Source organism: Triturus cristatus, chromosome 7 (assembly GCF_964204655.1).
Source record: "Triturus cristatus chromosome 7, aTriCri1.1, whole genome shotgun sequence".
Taxonomy (NCBI): Eukaryota; Metazoa; Chordata; class Amphibia; order Caudata; family Salamandridae; genus Triturus; species Triturus cristatus.
The window spans coordinates 822568882-822585096 of NC_140590.1; the positions used below are offsets into that span (position 1 = coordinate 822568882).

A 16215-nucleotide genomic window follows, 5' to 3' on the forward strand; every position below is an offset into this window, starting at 1 on the left:
ATTATAGTTTGCTTTTAGAACGGTCATCTGTGTTTTTTAAATTGTTGTCCTATATTTGATATGCATTCTCTTTTTTAAAATTCATCTTATGGCGATGGCAGTGCTGATTTTAAAGCGAATCATGCACATTTTTTGATTTTAACATGGAATTATATTATGTACATTTTACCGTACTTTTATGGTTTGAAATCATTTAAACCGAATAAAGAAGAAATTGAAAAAATTGAATCAACCAGTGTACTGATTCCTAGATTGGGATCTATCGAAGAAGAAACGATCATATCACAGCATGAAGAGGTGCTAGAGCGGTGAAGAATCTGCGATTTGATACAGTACCCACCAGAAGGAATGTTACTGAAGGTAAGTAACTTGTTCCTCTGATGGATACTTCTAACTGCAGATTCCCCACCATGTGAAAAGGTATCAAAGTACATCCCCCAGGTGGTGGGTCTGTGTAAAGCCTCAGAGTAAAAAGTCCTGCAGGACAGAGTTGGAAAAATGACCCTTTTGACAAGCCTGCCTGCCCAAGCACTAGTACATCGTGAATGTGTGCACGAATGCCCACATTACTGCCCGACAGATATCCAGGACATGCACTGCGCGTGGCAGGGCAATGGTAGCAGCTTCGGTCCTGGTGTAGAGGGCTTTAAGGCCTTCTGGAGGACGCTTCTTAGTCAGTGTGTAGCAGATCTTAATGCCGAGGACTATCCATCAAGAGATTGTATATTTCTGCACCAACTTGCCCTTCTTTGCCTCTGAGAACCAAATGAAGAGGCAATCGGCCACCCGATATTCTTTGGAACACTAGATGTAAAAACCTGAAATCTCTCTTGGGGACCAAACAATGGAGCTTCTCCTTTTGAGGGATGAGGTAGAGCAAAGAAGATCGAATGGTGATTGCTGGTCCAACATGAAAAGGTAATACTACCTTCGGAAGGAACACTGCTGGAGTCCTTAACACCAGTTTCTCCAGAATAGGTGGTATAGGGAGGGTGAACTGAAAGGCCTGAAGTTCGCTCACCCAGAATGGGTATGTTGTTGTAACCAGGAAGATCGTTCTTAAGGTGAATAGGTGCAATCAACAACTGTGCATTGGTTCAAAAGAGAAACATCAAATGTAAGAACCAGATTTAAGTCCCACTGTGGCGTCATGAAAAGTGATGATCTCAACAGGGATGACTGGTCTGACAAACTAAAAGTCGAAAGGGTCAAAAAACACCCGGCCCAGAACAAGACACTGCTGGGCCAAAAACAAATCAAACCACACCACGTTTAACAGTTTTGTCTGCAATGGGTCCAACTGGCGGGTACCGCACCACGCCACACCACACCACACCACAAACTTGTCCCACCTACCTACATACACATACTTCGATAAAAGCACCTGGCTCCCAAAATTACATCAACGACCTCAGGAGAAAGAGCAAGGGGGATTCACTGTTGCCACTCAATCTCCAAAGGGTGGTGAAGGTTGTGCAAGCTAGGTGCAAGACCCTGACTGCTGCTGCAACAGAAGGTCTTCCAGAAGAATAAGCCAGATCGAAGGATGGATGCTCAGTCTAGAAGTTCAGGTACCACACTTTCATCACCTAATCCAGAGCAACTAGGATGGGACTTGTGCTTGTCCGATCTCCTTCAGATGCCAGGGCAGGAGAAGTAGCGGCAGGAAGTCATGCAGTATTCCACTGCTCCAGTATAGGCGGAATGAGTCTCTGAGGGTTAGCCTCCTTGGGGACATAAGGACGCAAAAGTGCTGACATTGCATGTTCTCAGAGGTGGCGAATGGATCGTGCTAGGGTTCTCCCCATTGTTGGAAGATGCCCTGTGCGACTTCCTGCCATAACTACAATTTGTGATCCGCTAGATGCCACGTGGTGAGTTCATCCATCACAGCATTTAAAGATCCCACAAGGCACAATCCCCTAGTTACCTCCAGAGGTACAGGGCCTCTTGGCACAGGAACCCACTATGCCTTTGTTGTTCGTGAGAACCTGCACCAGCAGTTCTTTGATAGAAGGCAGGAAGGCCTCCAACACCAAGCAAACCGTCCGCAACTCCAGCAAATTTATGTGGAGGCGGGCTCCACCAGAGATCTCCGATCTTCATCTCTCCCAGATGATCTACGACAACCCTGTAGCGACACATTCGTCAACACAGTCAACTCCGGGTGGGGCAGCAAGAGGGGTCAGCCGCCTGTCCAAATGCAGTTGAGAAGTCACCATTGCAGGTCTTTTGCGGTCTCCTCAGACACCTGGATGGAATCGGATAGGTTCCTTTGGTGCTGGGCCCACTGAGATGACTGATCACACTGCCAAGCTAGCATGTGCCATCTGACTTGGTTGGCGGGAAGAATGGAGGAGAATACTAGGCCAAAAAGCCTCAGAGCCCTTCTCACCGAGACCCAGGACAGAGGCGGAAACTTCAGGATTATAGCCTGAATGCCCTGGATTCATTGGTCCAGAGGAAAGCATGAAAATGCGTCATGTCTTGGATGGCTCCGATGAAGTGGAGCCTCTACAAATGAGTCTAGTGTGACTTCGGTAAGTTGAATGAGAACCCCAATTATGTCAAAAGGTCTGCTGTCACCTTGAAGTTGTCTTTGACTAACTGACTTCCGAAGATGGGCAGCAATCACTGCCATCACCTTGCTAAACGCCCTGGGGGAACTGCTGAGGCTGAAAGTGCTTGTGACCCACCATGGGACGCAGTTAGTATCTGTGAGCCTGCAAGACTGGGATGTGAAAATACGTGGCCCGGATGTCCAACACCACCATCCAGTCTCCCGCATTCAGGGTAATAAACCTGGGCCAGGGTGAGCATTGTGAATTTGTCCTTGTGCAGGTAAATGTTGAGAAGGCGAAGGACTGTATGGCTGCCTGGGCCAAAGGGACCTTAACTACCTGGCATATGATCCTCTGAGAAGTGGTTTTATGTAGGTGGAAGGTGCAGTGGGTCAAAAAGGAATGACAGGCATTGTCAGGTGCACAATCTGCAGGACTCATTTGTCAGGTGTACTATTTTGCCATTCCTGCAGAAAGTGGCTGATCCTGCCTCCTACAGGATGGCTATGTGCCTAAAAGGGCATATTAAAGAGAACTGGAGGTTGTGTCCGGGATGGTGGACTGAGATCAGTGCTTCCCTTGGTGGCCAGTTTGTAGTCTGCTAGGCCTGAGGTACTTACTTGGAGGCAGGATGTTCAGGTGTTGGGGTTTGACAATGTCAATAAGCCAAGCCCCCGGCATATTCCCAAAAAGGATGACATTTTTGGGGGGATTGCCTAAATGGAGCTGAAAGACCCAAACAATGTATGGTGGATCGGCTTGCCTTAAAATGTTCTAGGGCCCAATCCGCCTTCTCCCCAAACAGGCATATCCACTACCCAAACCATCCAAGGTGTCAAGGACGAAGCGGATTACAAATTTGGCTACATACAAACAATCTTGAAAGATTTCGGTTAATGAAGCACGTAACTGTTCGGGGACCACAGGTAAGATCTCACCCACTATGAACCATAGAGCAACTTAGTGTATATCTTGTATTAACTGACTTCAAGGCAAGGCTCGCCAAGTATATATACCTGTTTTGACACCCTGTCAGGGGGAGTGGTTGCGAAGGCATTAGGGTTCTCTCTACTGGTGGACGCCTATGCCACAAGACTTTCAAGGGACGGATGCTGAGTAAAGAAATACGGGTCACCTGAAGAGGTCTTTGGGGGTGGGCAACCTGTCGGTAGAGCTGGCCTTGAAAAATCTACTCATCCACTTGCTATGGCGAGTCACATTTTATCAGGGTGAGCTATTTTTAGAGCTAACTAGCCCACTCTGGTGAGCTGATAAAGAACAGGGGTTCTGTTTTCTCAGAAAGTGAATAAGCAATAAAGATGCCTTTATATCTTGGTTTTATCTTGTTACATTTGCCCTGAGTTCAGAGACAGAGGTCAAATGTCAGCTAATGTCTTACAATTTGCAATCAGAGAAAGAAAAGTAAACACAACCTCCAGGCTAAAATAAGCAGCAAAGTTCAAGGATTTTGTAAAGTGAACTGTCTGACAGTTGTGCTGTACAAACAATGTGAAATGAAAGACTGTAGGATGTCTGTTTTTGTTTCCAAAAGCACATTTAACCCCTTCAGTGCCCATGACGAGCTGGACTCGTCATGGGCCGCGGTGGCGCTGTGCCCATGACGAGTCCAGCTCGTCATAGACCCCGCCCGCTAATGCAACGGCCGGCACTGGGCGGGGAAAGGGGCGGGCACTGAAGGGGTTAAATAGCTTGTAAATGAACTGTCTAAACACTTCAAAATATATTTTAGCAGTTCCGAAAGCACTCTTTTGTAATTCTGTCATGAAAAAATGCAGACCATGGCTTGGACTAAGTGCCAAGAAGTGTGTAAGTGAGGGCTTGGTTGATAGGTAAAAGAGGTTCAATCTTTGCCTAGCCAGGCTCAGGACCTTTGCCAACACATTCACCTTTAACTCCATTGTGAGGTAGTAGAGGTCAAGGATCTCACCAACCCTCCAGGTGCAAAAGAAGTGTTTTCCTCGGTCTGTGGCACTAGCAACCCAGTATTGGTTGAGGTGGCCAGCCCACTGGCATCCTGCAGGTCCATGTACCAGTTATCATAGGGCGAGGCAAACTCTTCCCCTTTCCAACCACAGTTGTCTCCATGAGCCTGGCGGTGGTCAGAACAGAAGCCAAAAATGTGGTGTAATGCCTGTGGGCACTGTGGAATTTTGTCTGAGTAGATTCAGTAGAGGTGGCAGCACAGCATGATCTGCACATGATCTTGGATGAGACAACCTCGGGTGGAGATAGCAACCACAATGGGTAATGGGTTGTGGGTCTTCCGCCCCGCCCCGTGGCATTGGTGCTTGAGGGACTGGTGCTGATTTTGCAGCAGTCTCGATCCCGGCACAGAACAAAGTGGTTTTGAGGGTCCCAGACATAGCCAGAGACAAATGTACCTGTGATAACCCAATGAAGTCCCAGTGGATGCTTGCAGCCTGAGGCAAACAAGAGGATGCTGTAAGCGTGCAAAAGATGCACAGCATGGCCTCTCTAAAGGCCTCAACCTGCTGTAACAACACCAATGTACCAAGGAACTCTGGGTGCATCAGGACCAAGGATGAAATCAGCTCCTCGGTGGAACAGAAGAAAGGCCTGGAAGCACAGTGACACCCTAGAATGGCAGACTGCAGTAATGTAGTAATGAATTTTATGGCAGAGTGTTTTTTTCAAGATACAACCACAAGGAGTGTTGGGCATGTGTGAAATGTCTCCCATTCCCAGGCAAGAAACAGCAATAGAAATCTATAATAATGGAAATCTTTGCGAGACAAACCATAACATGTGAAAACATGGACAACATGAAACACTAACATATATAAAACTAGATCGCCACCTTAGAGGACACCAACATCTAACAGCACTCCAGAGAGTCAAGAGAATAAAATCAGTCGCACACATTGAGATTTCCTATTACAAACTGGCATAGAACACCACAATAAAACACATTTTCCACATGTACAGGTGTCTATAAGTAAAGGACTAATATCAAAGGACTCACAGGGTCCTGCCCCTCCTTCTCCAACTTTGCCTTCTCCAAGTAGTAGCTTTTCTCGGCCACGCTCAACAGTCTCCAGCTTTCACTGATCTTCTTGTTGATCTCGGACTGGGGCAGATTAGGCAGATCTTGCTGTATCTTGAGGTATATATCATAGTAATACAGCAGGTAGGCTGATCTGAAATAAAAAGCAGTCATTAGGAAATGAATGTCTATTAACCAAGCCATGGGTGAGAAGAGGGACAAGGTGCATGTATCAAAGCAATGGAAATTGAACGGCTTTTACGTGCTTCAGGTCTGATGAGAAAGTCCCGATATCATAGTAAGGGCTACATAAATAGAACAATTACATCTAAGGTACATCTGAGGTAGTAGTACTTTAGTACTAATCTATCCCTTGGTACTGCAAAAATAGGGCATTGTGTAAGCATGCACATTGTGGTTTAGAGCTTGCATCCACAATTTAATGTGAATCATGCAGCAGTACACGTGGAGCACGCCAAGGCACACAAACCTTTTATGCAAATTCATCTTGACCCCTTCAGATTGGTTATAATAGAACATAACCGCATAGAACCGAACTTTTGTTTTCCAAAGAATTCATACAGAACCTTCAAGACAAATGTATTATTTTGCTGCTGCTGTCACTTGCTCATTTATGATTCTTGTCTGTTCCTAGCACCCCCCACCATTTACTTCAAAGAGTGTCTGGTTGGGTGCTCACTTTGTTCATATACATGGGTTAAGTAACAGAACAGTGAAGGTGAGGTATGGCCCCCCCATTTGTTTTGGGAACACACAAACAATTACTTCAAAGTGCTAGAAGCACACCCGCAGTTTTAAGTTGCATGAGCAAGTGTCTCACTTTCCTCCGTAGTACCCAAATTCTAGAGTTTTCCACAGTCCCAGTGAGGCCCACTGACTTTGACATACAGGGTGTGAGGCAACATAGTGGCCTGTTTTTTTGTTGGAAGTTTGAATTACATCTGTTTGCACAGGACATGGCATGTCTGAAGGTGGCTTAAATGGCTGCACCTGTTCCCTCTCTATTGTGTTTTATGTTAGTTACTACTGCTATTTCAGTACTAATTTTGTATCGGAGGGATGTTTGCATTGCTAGAAATCGTGCTGTACATGTCTGACAGGCACGTGGGCTTTTGGTACCATGCTGTACCTATTCAGCAGTTGAGGGAAGTCTGTGGTGCCCATGCTGGGCCTGCAGGGAACAAACAGCAAGAACATTTGTACTACTGCTGAATTTTTTAAAAGTTTTGGCAAATGTGCACTGCTGGTGCTGATCTTGTTTTGTATTTAAGTGAACGACTTATGTTGCACCTGTTCGGTTTCTGAGGAAAATTTGCCTTGTTACGACTCATGCTTAATCCCTTCGAGTTGTGTGTGCAAAGTTACAGCTTGCATTGTACCTCTGTGTATTGAAAGCAAGATTGGACATCTGTTGACTGTGCAGAATCTATTCTGTGCATCTTTTATCAAGGGATGTCTGGTCTGTACCGGTTTTGTTGTAAAGTAAAATCGCAAATGTCTTTATTTCACAAAGGGATTGTGTTAATGTAGCATGAGGAACCCGGTCCTCTTTAAAAAGGAAAATCTACTGGTTCTGTCATTGCTTACTATTCAAAAGAGATAATAACTATGCTTAGCTTATTAAATAACATTTTTTCAGATAAGGAAACTGAGGGCAGAAAGTGAATGGCCCAGGAGTACAATTCAAGTGGAAACCCAATGATGTTAGTTAACTCTGCCACATATTTTCCTCAATCCAGTTGAGAAGTACAATACATGCAAGCACTGATGGTCCTGCCATGTGTGCCTTATGTTGGTCCATAAAGTCCAGAACCATGCCAGATTTTCAAGAAGACAGGTAAACTGGAATCATTTAGGACTATTCTGAAAATCTGTGAAAAACATTAAAAACTTTGGGCTGCCTTTCAGCTCATGTTTTGCTCACTATACCACATCAGGCAGGGAACCCCCATATGAGCAACCACCTTGGTGCTATCCCAAAAGGCACCATTTAGACAAAACTGCTAAGCCACCTCCCGCCTCTACAGGAACCTAAATCAAACAGAGACATGCTTCAGCCTTTTTGTTGGGCCTCATCAACGAGGTGAACCTTGAGCTCTTTGCCCAAGGCAAGGCAGTCAGTCACGGCTGCCCATGGCTACTGCATGTGAGGGGAAAAACAAAATTGATGGGTAAGAAGCTTATACTCGTGTTTGTGCTGGTTTTCCTGTCCAGAGGGAACACCCTAGCAGTTTGGAACGTTTTGATCTGCAAGTGGCGTGTCCACTTGTGTGAGGGTAGAGAAAAGCAAAGAAAAAAAAAAAAGAAATACGATAAACGGTGCTTTGGAATCTGTCCAGATTAATTACCACTGATTTCGATACATCCCAGCATTTCTATCCATCACTGATTTCCTCTCTAAATAAGAGACGTGGGATAAGCCCCCTTTCTTGCTGTGCAACAGAACTCAACCTTCACCACAATGATGAGGCTGTGCCATCCTAATGAAGCCCACGAAGTGCTTGCTTGTATTAACATTGAGAGGGGATGTGACCAAGCAGTTCAAGCTGGACTCCTCTTTTCAGAGCAGGGACAAAGATGACTCGCTTACAGAAGGCATCACAGCAATAACAGAAGTTCTGATTAATACAAACATTTCCATTCCTCACCTTTTTGCAATCCTGAACATCTGGAGCACCTCCAGCCCTTTTGGACCAACCTTCACCATCGCTTATCAGAGAATGGAATCTTATGGGAAGATTAGAGAAGCAGAGAGCTGCAGTGGTTCACAAAACATGAGGCGGAGCAAATGCACATACTGCTTCATGGCCTCTTGGCAAGGCTGGAGAGTTGTTAAACGGACTATTTGGATCCTTTCATATGGTTTCAAGCTCTCTAGCAGCTAGTACAGGGCGAGAAGGAAACTACTAACCGGCAGCTCATTCTCTGGTCCTGGAAAGGCTAACCCCAATTTAATAAGGGAGCAAGAGCGCTCGGGGATCGGACACGTGCCTCCTTGGCCCCAGTAGTCAGAAAATGGTAGCACAACAATTAGCTCTCACAGGGTTCTTTTAATGTTTGTGACTTGCAAAAGTTAGATAAAAATGTCCCTTTTATATGTAAAGTGAGGAAAACAGGAATGCGGGTACAGGAAAACTGCATGGGTAATGTTTGGTGATTGTAAAGATGCATTTCCAATGCCTTATAGCCCACTACAAGCACACCAGGCATCTGAAGAAGAATTTGGTCTATCATTGCCACTGCATGGAAGACACCTTCATAGGTCTCTAGGATGTCATGGGGCGAGCCCATTCATCCATTTTAATTCCATCCTGTAAGCACTTTTCCACACCGTTCGGTTTCCCGCACCAGTTTTGCAAATGATGGGTGATCTCCTTGCTCCAACACGCTGCAATGGTTCTGCAAGTGGAATCCGGCACATGAGGTATTGAAGGACCTATGTTCTTCGAGGCACCTCAAACTTACTCCTAATGGAAACAACTGCGTATGCCTCGTATCCCTTACCCAGATTGACTAGACTACTGCCATTAATGGCATGTCTCCTCTTGTCCCAGGGATTACGCAGATACAAAGGAAAAATATATTTCCAATTATTCATTTCCACATGGCAAACCTCAAAATAGCTGCTTGAATATCGCACAAGAACTCCAATTTAATTTTCCTACGGTAGGAAAGACTGAAGCAATAATTAGCAGTTCAAATTTATTTGTGAAAGGAAGGAAGGACAGGTTAGATGTCTACAATAAGTTATACAGAATATCCTGATTCCATTACTTCCAAACCTATAATGTAGCAGCTGCTTCGCTGCAGGAGGGGGGAAAACAAGCACTGGCAAAAGCAATCTGTCTTGCTTTGCCAATCCTGAGCAAACTGGTTCGTCAATACTCCACCGACTGGGTGATTATCTTAAAATTATAAAAAATAGTTTTTCATACTTTCAAGTCATAGTCAAGCCGTGTTGCAAAAGTAGGCAGCTATCTTGCAAGCATGGGAAACAATGTTTTTGTAGCAGTGTTGAGAGATGCAACATGATGATGCGACAAACATGGAGGACGCACCTTTGAAGTGCTCTGCACTCCGGCCATCTTAATCCGACAACACTTATACCCATGTTGCCAGCTCATATCCCAGTTGTGCCCCAAGATGCAGCAGGACGATGCGGGTTACCTGGAACCGCTCAGAAGCCGACTCGTCCCACTGACGAGCTGTGTACAGCGTTTGGCGGCCTACCAAGCAGCCGGTTCGGTCCCGATGGCCCGGAGCTCCTGCTAGATGGCCACCCTGCAGTGGGCGCTTCCCGGAGTCAGATCCCTACAGCCAGTCTCCACAACGTGCTCCTCCCAAGGCCAGTCTTACACGTCCTTGCATCGAATGCGGACGGAGATCAGGCCTGCCTGGATCGCGTCTGCACCATACTGTAAAGGGGTCCAGAATACAGTTGGAGCCTGGTAGCCAAGGAGGAGGCGGTCCTTCCCTTCCCTTTCCGGACTGGACTGCTGCTGTCCGCACATGAATCATGTAGTCATCCTGACCCACGACCCTGGACTGCGGCAATTCAGGCTGTAAGTTGCCTCTCCTGCGCCTTGCGACCAGGTGATAGCCCTTGCGGCTGGGTGGAGCTGCTGGGCCCGGGGGCCGTTTCGGGCCTAGGCCAGCGTTCGCACAGAGTCCTGCCATATCGCCTTGGTCGTGCCTGATCTGCTCCGTGGGACCTGGGGAGTTTGCCAGCTTGCCTCCACTGGCCTTCCTCTCTGGCACTGCCCTGCACCTGCACGAAGCCTCGGACCTACCTTGCGACCCACCTCGAGGGCTGTGGGGGAGAACAGGAGAAGGGACACCTACGGACTCGGGGTCGTGTACGGCCCTCACCCGCCCCAGATGCTGTTGCGAGCACCTCTGACAGGCTGGACTGGCTATCAATTTCCATAATGTTTGATGAATTGCACGGAGCTCCTGACGCACGGGCGTGCTGTCAGGTCGGTGGGCAGTATAGGCATAGCCCTACCCTTGCGCCTAACAGGGGCCTCATTGGACTGTTACCCACATCCCGGGTTGGAGCTGTGTGTGCCGCCAAAGCTCCTCATCTTCCCCTCACGTCCTCCTTCCCGGCACCACACCACCACTTGCCTCACATCCCAATTCCTTCTCAACACACCTGATGGGAAATGTAGATGGGAGCTGTACCACTAGGTCCGGAGGTCTGATCGGGCCCAGGCCTGCCTCTCTGGTGGACTACAGCCATGGTGTGCTGGTCGCACTTGGTCTTCACCACACCGTATGGGCAGAATTGATCTAACGTGGGCATACAACTGTGGGCTCCACCTTTCCATTGAGTTACTGCCCCTGCTTCGCCTCTTTTTCTCTCGCCCGGTACACTGCTATTGCGGATCTGCAGCTTACGCACGGGCGCCAGTGAACACAGGAGACCACAGTGGCCGGAGACACATCAACATGGTGACACCTGTGAACACACCCGCTCCTATGCAGTGATGTTACATCAACATCCACACCCGCTGCTGCTTGGCTACACCCAAAGGCCAGCATAGGTACTGATCCCTCCCGACCGCACTCCCTATTCTTCACGTGTAACATTCTGGAGCACTTCCAAGTGATGGGTCAATAACGTGGTAAGCCTGCCTCAACTTCCTTGCAACCAGACACACTGACCACACACCCGAAAGGGGGGAAGGGGGGCAAGGGGTTGCACATGCACTAGATGGGGTCTTCATTGGTATTGGATACCAAACTAGACTCCGTGCTCAAGGCTGTGGAGAGGCTGGGCAACTCTCTGGCCCAGACCAGGACCTCACTCGATGACGGTATTGACAAAATCACTTTGGAATTCACTCTGCTGCACGATGACCACCGCAAGCTCGCGGACAAAGTGTGTAATATGGCGCTCAGTCTTGCAGAAGACCGCCCTACTGTCACAGACACTGCTGTCATGGTACGTGACCTAACCAGGCGGGTCCATCTTCAAGAATGCCACGCCGAAGATGTGCGAGTCATTGGCCTGTTCGAGGGTGTGGAGGGATCCGACGCAGTGGAATACACAGAGCAGTGGCTGGCAAGCCTGCTCCCACCAGGATCGCTCTCTCCCTTTGAAGGTCTCGCGCCTAGCGTTGCAGTGCGCAACCCTGCTCGCGCAGCACGAGACTTCATGTAGGGGCTTCTGAAAGCTGACCACGCTTGTGCGTGTGGTTTTGTTATTGTTGCAGGCTATTGGGCATTGCGTGCGTCTTTCTAACAAAGACAGTACGCAATTGGGCAAATGCAGGCGTATGTCCCGCATTTGCCCCGCCCATGGCCTATTGGTGTCTGTTACCCGCATGGCCGACATCTGTTTTGCAATACCGTGCCCAGACTTGTGCACCATAATGCAAAACAGATGGCCTGCTCCCTCACCCAAGCGCACACGCGCGCTCTCACGCACCACTAGCAGCTTGTTATAGTCTTCTCTTTCCCACCTCCAGCTTCTAATCTTATTTCTAGAAAGCTGTGAAACTGGTGTTTTTTCTTTTTAAAGCTCGTTTCTGAGGAAACTCTGTGCCGATATGGCTTCCCTCGTCAGGCTAAAGGAGCATCATTGTGAATAAAACATGAAGGATGTCACATCTGGGTGTGCCTTCGTGTGTGGAGGAAAGGCTACTGGGAGCATATTTAAAAACAATCTAAATATTGCATCCTAGTGACCGTGCACTAGACATTATTGTACTGTAGGTTAAAATAGCTGCCATGGCAAGATGAAAAGGATGCAAATAGGTGTCCCTTGGTTCAAACCAAAGTAAGCCCTGCAATCAGCAAGAACCCGCGGAGTGTATTGGGTTGTAATTTTAAAGCTGAAGTTATCAATCGGTTATCATACCAGACGGTGAAGTACGTTCTTGCGCCGGGCCAATACACAGGAAGTCCCTTAGTAATTCTCCCCCCCCCACCCTCACCCCTGAGGCACTGCTATGGTTGCTGGCCGCTTTAACTTCCAATTGCCAAAGTCAGTGGAGTTATAACTTACAAACCTTCGGCTTTCTCAGCATGGTGTGCTACAGTGCGCTTTGTTGAATAAAGACATAAAGCATAAGTACAATGAAACCTCCATCTTTGCTTGAATGTAGTGCATCAGACAGGGTGCGAGTCACACTGGCACTGCACCGTGCTTAGAGAGCCTATCGTTGAAATGTAGTTTTGTGCGGGTTAACAAAGGTGGCTCGAGTTCTTGTAGTGACTAATGGATAGTTGGTCCAAGACGAGATATCCCCTCCTCTGGGCAGAACTCATTGAGAACTTGGGGCCGAAGAGGGAAATGCACTCTTTCTACAATTGACAAATCACTACATTTATCAGAACGCCTCAGCGCATCGTATCCGCAGTCTTTACTGCTGCTTTGTAGATTACAAGAGCGAATGAATGCCCTTAGGTTGAACCTTTACCATGTCAGCACTGTTGCATCACCTGACTTGGTACGGGCTTGTGTGTGTACTCAGACAGGGCCTCAAGTAGTCCGATTCTCAGACCCTGTAGTAATTAAAAACGGACTTGACCATTATATAATTCTTTAATACTTGAATAATAAAAACCATTTCAGTGTAATATATACAATTGACCTGTCAACATAAATTCATAGCAATAAACTCAATAAAAACCTGTACCTCCAGCCTCGGGAGCCTCATTCATCAGACAGTACAACGGCGTGCTAAGAGTTAAAGTGCGGATGCTTCATTAGAGTCCAGGGCTGGTGAGGACAGATTGAATACATCCTTTTGGGATCAGTACCCTACTTAGTTTAAAATGTGAGTGCTTATTATATGATCAAAAGAAAGGTAAACATTTTAGGAAACAGGGACCATTATAGAGATGGAAGTGCAGATACTCATTGAGCGATCTAGGACAGTGCATTATGAAAAAGTAAGATGCAAGTGCTGCTTTATAAAATCAAATTTTCAAAAATGTAGTGCACTGGTGCTTATGATTAAATCTAGGACAATTTCAAGGCATGAGAGCAGCGACCATTATAGAGATGAAGGTCCTTAGTGCTCGTTAAGAGGTACATTTTTAGAGTTAAAGTGCAAGTGCTGTTTTGAAATATAGGGCGAAAATCAAGGGCAATGCTCTCTTCTCAGGACTTTGAAACGGGTCTCTATCGGGGTCCTGTATTTAGGACCTTATTTTATAGACCCACCGAATGATGAACAATGAGAGCAAAAAAGTTAAAATAATCCATGTCGTTAATATATATTGCACATGCTTCTCTTACTCTTGCATTCCCCAATAGTGTTCGATATTTCCAGGATGTTGTGCAAAGGTATTTTCTTTTTTTTCAGGCAGCATACTACTTTTTTTTAATACATACTTTGAACCAGCGTCGGATTTGAACCAGCGTCGGATTTATATAGCACGAACTCGACCAAAGGTATTGGAGCGCTTTACATGAGCACCAGTTACCTTACACAAGGACACATTCATTTTTATTTTGGTAGGCACAGGGAGATTAGGTGATTTGCCCAGAATCACAGGATGTGGAGTCGACCCCCAGGCTCGAACCTTGGTTTTACGAGCTCCAAAGTCGGCAGTCTAGCTGTGAGACCACATTTAACTTGCATCTTCGTTAAGTGGTAGGCAATTGATTTTTAGGTCTGACTTCAAACAGATGTAGCCATCATTAGAAGCTCATGTCTAGGGCGGAGGTATTTTTTTTATTCGGATGTATACAGAAGTGAATAGCTTGAAAATTATGTAAAATTTGCTTCCATCTACCACAGAAGACCTGTTTTTTGCTAGGGAGAACCACACAACAATTCATAAAAACAGAGAGGGACCCCTTGTAACCAAAGTAATGGGATTCAAATAACCAATAAAAACAAAGCTTCCTTTGGTTTACTCAATAATATGCCTCACTCGCAAACAGTCACCAAACCACTTGATCCCTCATCAACTGAACACAAGGGAGTCTAGTTGCCAACCCAAAACCAGTACACAAGTGGTATAAATTATATATGTCTTTTTATTAAATGCATTAAAACATATTGCAAAATTAAAAACAAGATAAAAAAAAAAATCACATAAAAGTTTGAACTATTGGCATTGCAAATGATAATGCAACACCAATAGCTCAAACTTTCTGTAATGCGAGACCTATTGCATTGCAAATGCTTGTTTGCAGTTGAAAGGGCACACCATGTTCCAGTGAGGCGTCCACCACGTGGCTTGAGACTCCGGCCTTTTCTCTTTCCCCTCCTTAATTACAAGGACCGTGACACAATCTTCCTTGAAGTCCACAGGTTCGGAGAGGTGTAGTTTGATAATGCTGCCATTCTCTTTTTCCCTGACTACGCCATGGGAGTACAGAAGCAGAGATCCTTCCTAGAAGTAAAAAGACGCCTCCGCAAACTGGATATCCCATACTCCCTTCACTTCCCGGCCCACCTCATCGAGTCACCACTGATGTGGAGAGGTGTGGCTCACTAGTTAGAGGCGGCAGATCCGCAAGCAGAGAATCGGCCAGGGACCAGGGTTCAATTCCCGACGCGGCAGGGTCGTGGACCAGGGTCAAAACGGACTCGATAATTCTCGCCTCGGTACCTACTCTAACCAGGAACACACTCGGCAACTCTGGGCATTAAGCTTGCCTCATCTCTACAACGGCCCCCCACAGACGCCGGGGATGCCTGGTTTCACCTTGGAGATACCCAGAAAGGGACCATCTCACAGGGATAGCCAGGACGGGTTCCCCAGCGGTCTACAGCGCCGGGACACCCCGTTGCTGGGGTAGCTGTGCGCTTTACAAGTCTACAACATTTACATTTACATTTACATGGGGCAACACATTTCTTTGATGGGCGAAAGCGGTCAGATCTTGGCTGGAGTCCCCTGCCTGACCGGGGCGTCCCTGAGACACGGGGAAATCACACCGCCTGCACATCCTTGCATGAATACCGGTGGGAGAAGAAGTAAACGCGCCTGACCCAATCGGCCCCCCCAGCCTCGAGCAGTCCCAAATCTGGAACAAATTAACCAGGAACGCAGAGAGGCCCTTTGGGCTGCGGCCATGTTGGGCTGTGATCAGGGCCAGAATGGGAACAGAAACCAGCCCTGGCAAACTGCTCGGCCGGCCCCCCTGGGGAGGCTGAGGGGGTGCAGGAGAGCTGTTTGCAAGGGCTTGTTTCGGCGATTTTGTTACCAGGGGCTGGTGTTGCAGGCCCCCGGTAACAAAAACCGGCCCCCACCCTGGCGGCCCACCAGGGAAACATCCGGCCCTGGCTGTGATGACAGCTACATAGAGGTTTCGCCCCTCAGGGAGGAGTCTGGGCCATCCCCGACTTCATGCTTCGAACTGCGGATGAACTGTTCCGAGATGTTGACTATCATATGTTGTGCACGGCAATGTGATACTCCGTACGCCTCCTACACCCTAGAATAATTTACCTAACCGGCCCTAATCGACCATATGCTATAACGCTTCATGGGAATCAAGGCATCACTCCCCTGCTTCAATTGTGTACCTGGCAAAATTATTTTGTGGACACATCACAGCAACACATGGGGGCCGACAGCGCAAGCACGCATGACACACTTGCAGCGCACCCGGCAGGTTAGACTGACACTCTCCATGAC

At 47.2% G+C, this 16215-nt stretch overlaps 1 protein-coding gene across 4 annotated transcripts in view; it reads right to left on the reverse strand.

Moving 5' to 3' along the window:
• The window catches only part of HMGXB3 (HMG-box containing 3), a 519976-nt gene that overhangs the window by 457807 nt on the left and 45954 nt on the right, over window positions 1-16215 (reverse strand). For all 4 annotated transcript variants that reach the window (XM_085617738.1, XM_085617735.1, XM_085617736.1 and 1 more), the window contains exon 3: window positions 5566-5740. In XM_085617738.1, coding sequence (XP_085473864.1) covers window positions 5566-5740 — 175 coding nt within the window. The remainder of the gene's footprint in view (window positions 1-5565; window positions 5741-16215) is intronic.